The sequence below is a fragment of the Oryctolagus cuniculus genome, chromosome 7, assembly GCF_051225735.1.
Source record: "Oryctolagus cuniculus isolate XC-2025 breed Fujian yellow rabbit chromosome 7, ASM5122573v1, whole genome shotgun sequence".
NCBI classification, from domain to species: Eukaryota; Metazoa; Chordata; class Mammalia; order Lagomorpha; family Leporidae; genus Oryctolagus; species Oryctolagus cuniculus.
Window position 1 is genome coordinate 77,717,422 of NC_142873.1, and position 12,000 is coordinate 77,729,421.

The window sequence follows — 12,000 nt, forward strand, 5'->3', positions numbered from 1 at the left end:
TGGGTGCTGCCAGGCAAGCTGGCAAAACCCAGGCCGGGTGCTTCTCCTGCCTGCGTGACCTCCAGCCCTGAGTCTGGTTTGCCCGGGAACGGGACGAGGGTCTGCGTTCAGGCCCTGTGCTGGGAGTGGGTGTGATTCTAAGTTCAGCCTGGAGCCAGTGCCCCCACCCACCCCCCGGCCACCGCGCAGTGCCCTCGGTCAGCCAGCAACTCCGCAGCTGTCTGAGGTGAGGGATCGATCTGTTTGGATCTGAGTCTGCATTTCCAATCTGTCGTACAAGTGAAATATTAGAAAACAGAAACAAACCCACACAGAGTATAAGCTCAGACTCATTAGACTCAAGAGACATAAAATGGCTCAGTCTGATGGCTCTCCAAGTTTCTTTTTTTTTTTAATATATTTTTTTTGACAGGCAGAGTGGACAGTGAGAGAGAGAGAGAGAGAGAAAGGTCTTCCTTTACCGTTGGTTCACCCTCCAATGGCCACCGCGGCCAGCACACTATGGTCGGCACACCACGCTGATCCGAAGGCAGGAGCCAGGTACTTCTCCTGGTCTCCCATGGGGTGCAGGGTCCAAGTACTTGGGCCATCCTCCACTGCACTCCCTGGCCACAGCAGAGAGCTGGCTTGGAAGAGGGGCAACTGGGACAGAATCCGGCACCCCGACCGGGACTAGAACCCGGTGTGCCGGCGCTGCAAGGCAGAGAATTAGCCTAGTGAGCCGCTGCGCCAGCCAACTTTCTTTTTATTTTTCTATTTTTTATTTATTTATTTATTTTTGACAGGCAGAGTTAGAGAGAGAGAGACAGAGAGAAAGGTCTTCCTTCCGTTGGTTCACCCCCCCAAATGGCCGCTACAGCTGGTGCACCGCACCGATCCGAAGCCAGGAGCCAGGTGCTTCTCCTGGTCTCCCATGTGGTACAGGGCCCAAGCACTTGGGCCATCCTCCACTGCACTCCTGGACCACAGCAGAGAGCTGGACTGGAAGAGGAGCAACCAGGACAGAACCGGGATCCCCTAGAACCTGGGATGCCGGCACCGCAGGTGGAGGATTAGCCTAGTGAGCTGCGGCGCCAGCCATCTCCAAGTTTCTAAAGACTGAGTTCCTGTACTTGAGATTCCGATAGCGAAGAATTCAGAGCTTTCACTGCTAGGGCTTCAGGTCAGTCAGGAGCTGCCACCCTTCCTGGCTCCACGTGAGAACAACTCTGGAGGGGAACGAGGAAGCCCCCTGGGAAGAAGGCGGCCTGGCCGGGCTGGGTGTCCGTCTCACAGGGCTCTCTCCGGCCCCTCCTGTCCTCCTCACCACCACCCGCATAGACTTTCCCATGCCAGTCCCCGGGTGCAGGTGAAAATTGTATTACACTCTCTGAGCCAAGAAATGAAAGGTCACGGCTAATTGTAATCATTATCCAGACTCCCCTGCCTGAACACAGCGCTAGGCACGCACCGGTTTGCTGCACACGGCGGGCGGCTGTCTCCGGCTGGCATGGCCCGGCCCGGCCCGGGAGACTGAGGCCTCTGCTGACTCTCGTTGTAGTTCTCCAAGGACAGGCACGTCATGGACAGGACCCCTGAGCGGCTGAAGAAGGAGCTGGAGGAGGAGCTGCTGCTGAGCAGTGAGGACTTGCGAAGCCACGCCTGGTACCACGGCCGCATCCCCAGACAGGTACCTGCTCCCAGCCCTTCCCGCACGGGCCTGCCGCGCTCAGGCCACGTCCAGCCTGATGGCCCTGCAGGGTCCCACTCCAGGGTCATGTGGGGGCACGCCCCCGTGCAGCCCAAAACAAGCACTACAAAGTGACTTAGTAGACCCATACACCCATATCTAAGGAGACCTTGGGAAGAGCTAACTAAGCTGTGATGCCCAGTGAGTGCAGGAAGGAGAAGCCAATGTCCTGTGGTCTGCAAACACAGGGCCAGCAGGAGGCAGCAGCCCTCAGTCAGGCTGTGGTTCCGGTAATTGAACTTTTGGCTGGATGCCTGTAGCCTCCTGTTGTCTGGAACGTGCCCCCTTTTTTTTTTTAAGATTGATTTATTTATTTGAAAGGCAGAGTTACAGAGAGGCAGGGGGGAGAGGGGGTCTTTCATTCGCTGGTGCACTCCCCAAATGGCCACAACGGCCAGAGCTGCACTGATCCAAAGCCAGGAGCCAGGAGCTGCTTCTGGGTCTCCCATGCAGGTGCAGGGGCCCAAGGACTTGGGCCATCTTCTGCTGCTTTCCCAGGCCATAGCAGAGAGATGGATGGGAAGTGGAGCAGCTAGGACTGGAACCAGTGTCCATATGGGATGCCAGGACCACAGGCGGAGGCTTTACCATTTTGCCACAGCACCGGCCGCCCTGCCTCCTTTATCAAGCAGTGATTTAAAAAAAAAAAAAAAGGCAGTGATTAAAAAAAAGTCTGCAGAATCAAGGTATATGGTTGCCCATGGGTTTCTGTTGCACACTTGGGTTGGTCAATCTTCAACCCAGGAAAACTGGGTAGTGGGGGGGGGGGGGCAGCCTATTGTAGTTGGTGGGTTTTGTTGTTGTTGCTTTCAAGTGCAGCAAATTTCTCAGCACAACCACAGAAGCAACTTTAATTCTAACTTTGTTAAAGTTTAACATTGTAGAAAAATAGATAGCAAAAAGCAGAAAAATTAAACTCTCCTGGAAGGAAGCTCTTGGAACATTTTGATGTTTATCCTCCCAGAGTTTCTAAATCAAGTGGAAGGTTCGGCTGCGGCTGCTGGTTGTGGTGGCCCACTGTTTTTTTTGGGAGGGGGGCATATTCACCTGCCATGAAGGCTTTCACACCAGTCTACACTGTGCTCCTGGCCATTGTGTGCACGCTGCACAATCACTGGGCACTCTGACCACCTTCCTGTCAGCTAACTGCTAGGTTCACACCTATAATTACTTCCAAAGGCTCAATTCCAAAAAATGGAGTTTCTGTGCAAAAACATATTTTTAAGGCAAAGATGCAGTCCTAAGGTAACCATGGTAGCATACTATTCTAAACTCACAGAAGTGCATCATTGATCAAATGGTAGAATGTCCTGGAAAAATTGTCAAAGTTTATAAAACTCTCACCACCATCCCTTTTTTGTTGTTGTTATTTGAAAGATAGAGTTAGAAAAATGGGGGGAGAGATATCTTCCATCCACTGGTTCATTCTCCAAATGGCCACAGTGGCTGAAGCTAAGCTGATTTGAAATCAGGAGCCAGGAGCTTCTTCCAGGTCTCCCATCTGGGTGCAAGGACCCAAGCACTTGGGCTATCTTCTGCTGTCTTCCCGGGCCATAAGCAGAGAGCTGGATCAGAAGTGGAGCAGCAGGACTCAATCCGGTGCCCACATGGGATGCTGGCGCTGCCAGTGTTGGCTTTACCTGCTATGCCACAGCATCAGCCCTACCACCATCCTTCTTATCGTGGTCATAAAATTTGTTTGCCATTTGTCATGAATGCAAATTTTCAGCAATAAAGCATTCCAGACAGGATAAGTGAACTCTGTAACAATAATAATAATAGTTACAGCTAACACTTTATCCTTTTAAATCTTTATAGCCACTCTGTGGGTAACAGTATCATCCCCACTTTATGGTGATGTAACTGAGCCACAAAGAGATCCTGTGGTTTATCCGGAAGGGCCAGGCTGCCCCAGCATAAATTTTCCTTTTGCTCTCTGCATCACCACTGTCACAGTTTACTGAGGTTTTAAAGATTTATTTATTTATTTGAAAGGCAGAGTGACACAGAGGAAGAGAGAGAGAGAGAGAGAGATCGATCGATCGATCTTCATGTGCTGGTTCACTCCCCAGATGGTCACAACGGCCAGAGTTGGACCAATCCAAAGCCAGGAGCCTGGAACCTCCATCTGGGTCTTCAACATGGGCAGCAGGGGCCCAAGCACTTGAACCATCTTCCCCTCTCTCCCAGGCAGCAGGCAGCTGGACCCAAAGCAGAGTAGCAGGGAGTCGAACCAGGGATGCAGATGGCCCCAGTGCCAGCCCCAGTTACCAATTTTGGAGCATCCACGTGTTCCAGGCACTGTACTGGTGCTTTGCATGTATACTGTATGCAAATATTTAGTCCTCACAACTGCATGAGCTGAGGGAGTCCAGCCTTTACTCCAGGCCTTCCAGCTGGTCGCTGGCAGGTCCGGAATACATACATACACACGCACGCACGCACATATAGTCCTGCTGGGGGACCCTCCCCTTGGCCAGGCCTGGAGAGGGATGTCTGCCCTAGGAGAGGCCTCTAGAGGACTTCTAGACACCAACACAAAATCCTTCCCTCTCCTCACTGCACTGGCTGGGGGAGAACCAGACCCGCCAGGCGCCTCATTTTCCGTCTTGTCCAGGTGTGCCCCCCCGGCCCCGATTCATGGCTTCCCTCCCTTGGCAGCTGCGGCCTTCCAGACCTGGTAGTGCTCAGGCCATGAGGGCGAGACTCTCCCTGCACGCCCTGCTGTGCTGTGCATGCCTGTCGCACTGCTTGGCACACAGGAGAGGGTCCTCAGTAGTTCTCGAGTGAAGGAGTGGCTCTCCTAGGGATCTGACGTTTAAGAAACTGAAGAAGGGGGGTGGGGTGGGGGGGTGGGCCTTGGGCCTGCTTCCCAGCTTGGACACCTGGGTTCCTGGCTCTGCTGCTGTCTTCTGGGTAACGTGCACTCAGGGAGACAGTAAGTGACGGCTCTGGTCCTTGGGTTCTGCAGCCTGCGTGAGAGACCTGGGTGGAGCTCCTGGTGTTGGCCTGGCCCAGCCCTGGTTGTTGCTGGCATTTGGGGAGTGAACCAGTGATAGAAGATCTATCTTTCTGTCTCTCTCTGCCTGTCTCTCTCTGCCTGTCTCTCTCTCTCTCTCTCTCTCTCTCTCTCTCTCTCTCTGCCTTTCGAGTAAAGAAATAAAAATTGTTTAGAAAAATAAAATCCAAAGAAGGGAGCAAGAGGATAGCGTGGTCTCCTGTGGGTGCAGACCAGTGGGTGGCAATGACCTGTGGAAAGGAACCTAACCATGTGCTTCCTGCTGCTGACTCACATTTTTGCCCTGAAGGTATCCGAAAACCTCATGCAGCGCGATGGCGACTTCCTGGTGCGGGACTCGCTGTCCAGCCCCGGAAACTTCGTCCTGACGTGTCAGTGGAAGAACCTGGCACAGCACTTCAAGATCACCCGCACGGTGCTGCGGCTCAGCGAGGCCTACAGCCGCGTGCAGTACCAGTTTGAGACCGAGAGCTTCGACTCCATCCCCGGCCTGGTGCGCTGCTACGTGGGCAACCGCCGGCCCATCTCCCAGCAGAGCGGGGCCATCATCTTCCAGCCCATCAACAGGACGGTGCCCCTGCGGTGCCTGGAGGAGCGCTACGGCACCACCCCCGGCCGGGCTCGGGACAGCAGCCTCGCCCACGGGAGGCCGGATGTGACGAGGCGGCTGAGCCTCAGCCCGGGCAGCGTGCAGGCCCGAGAGCAGAGCTTGCCCAGGGGAAACCTCCTCAGGTGGGTCACGGCATCCTCGCCAGGAGGTGTTGGGGCTGCGTGGGGCACCCTCAGACTGCCCACGCTTGGTTAGGCAGAGGGAGGGCTGGCCCCAGAGGAGCCGCGAAAGGTGCTGGAAGGAAGCCCACCCTTAGGGAGAGCTGTCACCCTTAGGGAGAGGCAGCACACGATTCGATTCGGTCCCCTCTGCTGAGTCACGTGGAGAAGAGGCGGTGCCAGAACCAGAACGGAGGGAGAGACCCAGTGGGCGGAGAGGGGAGGTGCTGTGAAGGGGGCGGGGCTGGGGCTGCATTGATGGCACCACCAAGGGTTTGGGGGGAAGGTGTTCCATGTGAGGGGCACAGCACAAGCTGGGTGTTGGGGACTGTAAGGAAGGGGCTGGCTGGAGCCAATGCAGGGTCTGGTAGGGACGGCTCCCAGAGGTGACCCCGGCTAGTTCCTGGAGGCCTTACCATCAGGCTGGGGGCTTTGAGGGAGCTGCACACTCCCATGGTGTCCCCAGAGCAGATCTGGACTGGGAGATGCAAGGGGGAGAGGAGAGAGTCCCAGCTGGGAGAGCGGGGAGGGAGCGAGCCGGAGGCACGGGAGCCAGGCTCCCCGCACACCTGCTCCTGCGGGAAGGCTGGAGAAGGGCGAGTCAGAGACCGCGGGAGTGGCCAGGAAAGGCGGGCTTTGGAGAAGATCCAAGTTGTTCATCTGAGCCAGGCCTCTGGGCTTCCCCAGGCGCCCTGGTCCCGCAGCCTTTTAGGATCCAGGAGGGGACAGAGGGCTGAAGACTGGGTTAGGGCTTGGTCCCTGTGGGAACTGTGGTTGACTCCCCAAGATAGGCTTGGAAAGCGTGGAGGCCCCTGTCTGAAGACAGTGGAAGGGAGGAGCTCAGAGAACCGGGTTGAAAACCAGGTCCTGAAAGCCTCGCTGGGTCAGCATGCCGCGTTTGGTATCAGACCCAACTGTCTTTGCTGGAGCTAAGGAGTTCTGTGGGTGTCCTCTAACCGAGCCTGGAAGAGAGGAGAGAAGAGGCTGGCAGGGACGTGGATCAGTCCCGCCCCGTGGTGACTTCACAGCAACCCCTGCCCCACGCCTCAGCCTCCCCACATAAACCACCACCTGTCATTCCACTCACTGGTGGTCGCTCTGGCCCAGCAGGAAACATTACCAGCTGTCATGTTTGTATTGCAAAACCTCAGAAGCAAAACCCAGGACTCTGAGTGACACGGGTTACAGCTGGGGGCCACCCAGAGGCTCCAGCACATATTAGGTCCAGCTGTGGCCCAGCTGTGTGTGGCTCCAGCGCTGCCCTCACACCAGCCGGCTATGCAGCCGTGGGCAAGTGACCTCACGGCCCTGGGCCTTACACTCTTCAACTGGAAAGATGATGTAAGATACGGAAAGCACCTAGGACAGTGCAGGCATGTAGCAAGGGCTAGGTAAGCGTTAATAACCCTGATGATTATTATCCAGGTGGGGGAACGGGCAGGGAGTAGCAGGTGCCACCTAGGACAGGTGCGGGGCAGAAGGCACAAACCCGTAGTGGAAATCGCCTCCCCGTAACAGAGGAGGGGCACCTGTTCTGCTGACTCCTTTGGGAGAGGGCTTCCCAGCAGAGCCGGGAACCCGAGTCCCCAGCAGTATGAGAGCAGCAGGTGGAACCATGCTCCGGGTGGTGCGGGAAAGATCCACTGAGGCGGCCCTCCCTGATCCTGGTTTAAAACTGGTTTTTCTAGAGATGAGGAAGGAGACAAAGACTTAAGAGAGTCTGCAAATCAGGCCACACGGAGCCCCAGAGCCCCAGAGCCCCGTCTGATTGCCCTGTGGAATGTGGAGCCTCCTAACACTTGTCACCACTTCCTGCAGGCAGCGGGCCCAGGAATGTCTGGGGGTGGGGGTGGGGCAGGCTCAACGGGAAAGATGGCCCCGATGGCCTGTGGCCCTGCCCCACTGCCCTCCAGCGCCTGCTTCACGTCAGCTCTGGCCCGGTGCCACCGCCCTGACGTCAGGCACGCTGGTTGGCTGGCTGGCTGGCTGGCGGCCGGCCCGAGCAAAGGTGTGTGCACTCAGCCAGGTTGCATTCCAGCGCGGTGGTCACCGCTTCACTGCGGCTTCTGCGAGGCCGTTTCCTTCTGGAATCTGCCCTCTGTCTCTCCTGATCTCTGAAGGGTTGCCGGACTTTCTCTGTCCGAGTTGTGTGTTTTTCTCTGGTGCTTGCAAAGGTAGGGAACAACTCCACAGTCTCTGGAGCAGGAGCAGTTTCGTGCTTGCGGGAGGGCCCGGTCAAGTTCACTGTAACTGGGCCGGGGCTGGGCAGTCTCGCACAGTCAGATGCTGCCGCCGCTCGGTGCTCATTAGAGAAATGCCTGATTCAGCTGGGAAGGGACGAAGGCCTAACAGCACAAGTGGTGACAGCTGCCTTGTGCCTTATCCCTCTGTGGCTGGGCACTGGGCCTTGCTGTTGCTTGCCCTTGTCCAAGCCAAGCAGGAGGAGGCTGGCAGTAGGGACCCCACACCACCAGGGGGACGGGCTGTGACAGCCGCCCCTGTAATCCTGCAGGTTAGATCGGGGGGATGCTGAGGCATGCACCAGGGTGGTCACGCTGCCTGCCCACTGTCGCCTGAAGCATCATGTGTCCGTTCACCACGTCGTGGCTCCCTCCTCACCCCGGCCCTGTACGCAATTTGAGGCTCTTACAAGCACACGTTCCACTTCATCGGATTGTCCTGAGAGTGTGGTGAAGCTTTTACCCTGCTCTGCTCCACAGGATGGCAAGGCGGCGAGGAGGCATCCTGGGACATGGCCACACGGGTCGTGGGGACGTGGTGCTGGAGCAGGGCACTGTCCCACGCTCACGCACCCGTCGGCGAACGCGCCTTTCCAGTGAAGGGGCGCTGTAGCAATCTTCCTCCTCAGCTTTGCACGACGTTGCCTCCAGTTACCATGATTTAGTGACGCGTTTCTCTCCTGTTTGTCTTTGACTTCAGAAATAAAGAGAAGAGTGGCAGCCAGCCAGCCTGCCTGGATCACATGCAGGACAGACGAGCCTTGTCCCTCAAAGCCCACCAGTCGGAAAGCTACCTGCCAATTGGTAAGTCCTTGGCGATGTTCGGGGAGGAGGGCGGCAGGGTGACCCTGACCTCCTGTAGGCTGTGGCTCGGCTCCATGTAGTCCCCTGGCATGAAAATGACATGAGGCTTCATGCCCACAGCCGGGAGGGGAAAAGGGTTTTGCAGGCTTGTGTCCAGGTGGAGGTGCTGAGCTGGGTACTGTGCAGGTGCTGGGTCTTAAGCCTCCGAGGTGGCTGTGGCTGTCCCCATTTCGCAGCTGAGGAAACGGAGGCCTAGACAGGTGCAGTGGGGTCACCTGGCAAGCGGACCCAGCTTCTGTGACCCGAGCCCGTTAGCTGAGTGGCAGTCTCCACGGCCGCTGAGCCTACTGCCTCCTCCCCTCCCTGGGCCGGGGGCTCCTGGGACTGCTGGCAGAGCAGCCCTACAAACTCCTTGCTTCATGACCAGAAGCGTGTCAGGCGTGGAGACACCTCGTAAGTGTGTTGTTAGTAGGACGTGGGGCTGCTTCTCGTCACTTCCGTAACTGACCTTCCAGGGCCCCGCGTGGCGCACCTGCTGCCCCACGGAGCCTGCTTCTGCGCAGCTGTTCCCAGCTCTCCCTCTACAGCTGGCCTGGACCCGCCCTTGCTTCCAGAATGACTCAGGCCCGCATGTGCTATGTGCATAAAACTTAGGCTTCTCAGGGCACACTTATGCTGTTTCCCGCCCTCCACGCCCAGTCTGTCCTGCTGCTGTGACCCTGCCAGCCTTCTGTGGCCGTGATGTCACATGGCCGCCCAGCTGTCTCCAGCCCCTAGAATTTAGAGTTGCCCTACAAGTGTGGGGTGGGGCCCGCTGCACCCTCCGAATGTTCTAGACTGCTCCAGATGGGGCGTGGGGCAGTCAGACCGAGATTCCTCTGGGGGTGAAAACCGAAATCCAAGGACAGGAGCTGCGGCCTGGGCTGGCTGTGTGTGTACACGCGCTCCACACGGAGGAGCCTTCCTCTCACCACCTCGTGTTCTCCACAGGCTGCAAGCTGCCCCCTCAGCCCCCGGGTGTGGACACAAGCCCCAGCCCGAACTCCCCCGTGTTCAGGACTGGCAGCGAGCCCACCCTGAGCCCGGCCGTGGTGCGGAGGGTATCGGCGGACCCGCGCAGCGGGGAGGCACTGAGGGGATCGGACAGCCAGCTGTGCCCCAAGCCACCCCCTAAGCCTTGCAAAGCACCCGTCCTCAAGGCTCCCCTGTCCCCGCCCACCCGGCTCAGCGCAGAGGCCAACTACTGTGAACTGAACCCGGCTTGCGCTGCAGGCGGTGACCACGGAGTGAGGCCACCCCTGTGTGCCCCAGGCAGCCATGTGCAGCTGCCCACAGCCAGACTGAGCGAGGCCCCGGGTTCCCGGAACTCTGGCACCAGCTACTTGATCCTGGATGGTGACGATGGGGCTAGGCCTTGGGAACCGCCTGCAGCGCAGATGGAAGAGGGCACGTGTAAGGAGGACACGGGCGAGTTTGTGGCGCCCCTCCTGGAGACCGTCTCCTCCTTCCGGCCCAATGACTTCGAGTCCAAGCTCCTGCCTCCCGAGAACAAGCCCCTGGAGACGGCCATGTTGAAACGTGCGAAAGAGCTGTTCGCCAGCCACCACCCCAGGGTCATCGCCCAGCACCTGCTGCACACCGACTGCAAGGTCAGTGTTTAGTTCCGCTTTGGAAGTGGGATCCGCCTTGCCCCTGAAGTGCTTTGCTGGTAGGAGTCTGAAGATAACGTGGGGGTGGGAATTTATTCAAGGGGTGGACACCTCGAGTCGGGAAGACCTTTGCCCGGGAACAGGAGGTTTGTGAACCTCCCCCTGGACAGAGGAGTGGCGTCCCCGTGCCCGCCCACTGCGGCCAGGTCCACACTGCTGCAGAGGCCGCCTGCTCCCACCTGGGGCTTCGTTGCACATTCTCCCCTGGCCGCAGCTCCGGCTCAGCCAGCAGCGCCAAGCAGAGGGCATCGCAGGCGAAACCGGAGCAGCAGGGCCAGCCTTGGCGGCTTTGATTTCATCCCCCGTCGCACTTACATTTGTTCTGTCTTATTCTGTAGCTAAAACGGTCTGGAGCGTAAACACTTTCACACTTACACCTTGATTTTTTTTTTTTTTTTTTTTTTTTTTTTTTTTTTTAGCATGCTTGTTTACTTTGGGGCAGTTATAAAATACAGGTGAAAAGAAAAGGCAAATCCGCAGAGAATCCAGTTTCCTGGTGATCCCCTTTGTCTACACTTCGTCTGTGCAGAAACGTTACATCCTCGTTTGCTGTGCACACAGACGCATGTAAATAATTGCACGTGTAATGTTTGCAGTGGCACTGGGCTAGACACACTCATCAAGCCCGGAGCCTCTCGCTAAGCACCACCTAGGACCACGTGGCTGTGTTCACAGCTCCGTCCTTTTTCACAGGAGGCATTTCTTTGAGATGTGGGTGGGTCTTGTTCCAGCTGGTCCCAAGGCAACCTCTCCTCCAGAGAGAAATTCCTAGACAACAGGTACCTCCCTCCATAAAAAAAAAAAAAAAAAAAAAAAAGCCCCTCGAGCAGTTGAGTGATAGATAGATAAGGCTTCAAAGGGATTTAAAGCCCCTTTGGCTCCTGGCTCAGTGAAATCCATTCGCTGCAAAGATCAGCCGGCTTAGGAGGCGTGGCGGGGAAGTCCAGCCGCTGAGCGCTGAGCGCTGTCCCAGGGAGTTCGGAACTGAACTGCTTCTAAGCCCCTGCCCTGAAGACGGGGCTCCGGGGCTGATTCGCTGCCCAGGTCTGGGGGTGTCCATGCTGCAGGAGGGGAAGCGGGGTTGGGGGGGGTATCACACCTCTGCCAGGAAGGCGCCAGGCCGAGAGAAGCCAGAAGAGGGCTGTGCTGGCAGAACAGGGCTTGGTCGCATTGCGGCTGGCACGGTGATCCGCTCCTTTGCTGTGTTGTTTGCCTCCCAACTAAACCTGTGTGGGAGATACAAGGGTTGTTCTGGTGATCACAGCGAGCCCCGGGTCGGGATAGAACAGGTTAGCCCCGGAGTGAGGGTCCAGCCTGGGCTCTCCTTACCGGACGCTCCTCGCAGACAGGGCCTGGCCTTACAGAGCTGCGCGATTTCCAGGGGCCTGAGTCCCGATCATCCAGGAGGGGCGGTGCCCGCCCACACTCTGGGTGCTCTGGAACCTTCCCGCCACTTTAGGCAGCCCCGAAACTACAGCCTACTCTCTCCTGCGGAACATGCAGGCCGTGCTCTCCCCTGCCCTGACGGGGCCTCACTCCCCGCTCTGCCTTCCGTGCAAGAGGGCCGGGCTGGTGTCCCCAGGCGGCGTCCCCTAGCCGGACCCCGAGGGCAGCTGTGCTTGGCCTCCTCCTTCCCTGCTCCAGAGTCCACTGCCGTTTCCTTATTCTCTTCCTGGAGCCACCAGGCACAGCCAGCGTCTCTAAGAAGGAAATAAAACAAGGGCTGCTATT

General features: G+C 57.5%; 1 protein-coding gene across 12 annotated transcripts in view; it reads left to right on the top strand.

The window, feature by feature from the left end:
• Positions 1–12,000, top strand: part of BCAR3 (BCAR3 adaptor protein, NSP family member) — a 142,930-nt gene that overhangs the window by 118,165 nt on the left and 12,765 nt on the right. For 11 of the 12 annotated variants that reach the window (XR_016210895.1, XM_089300324.1, XM_089300325.1 and 8 more), the window contains 4 exons: positions 1,541–1,669; positions 5,038–5,480; positions 8,457–8,560; positions 9,551–10,209. Coding sequence is in view for 11 of the 12 variants with exons in the window: in XM_089300324.1 (XP_089156450.1) it covers positions 1,541–1,669; positions 5,038–5,480; positions 8,457–8,560; positions 9,551–10,209 (1,335 nt within the window). In the remaining variant the exon portion in view is untranslated. Of the gene's footprint in view, positions 1–1,540; positions 1,670–5,037; positions 5,481–7,543; positions 7,691–8,456; positions 8,561–9,550; positions 10,210–12,000 lie in introns of those variants that run through there. The other variant, XM_017346073.4, reaches the window with a different exon arrangement.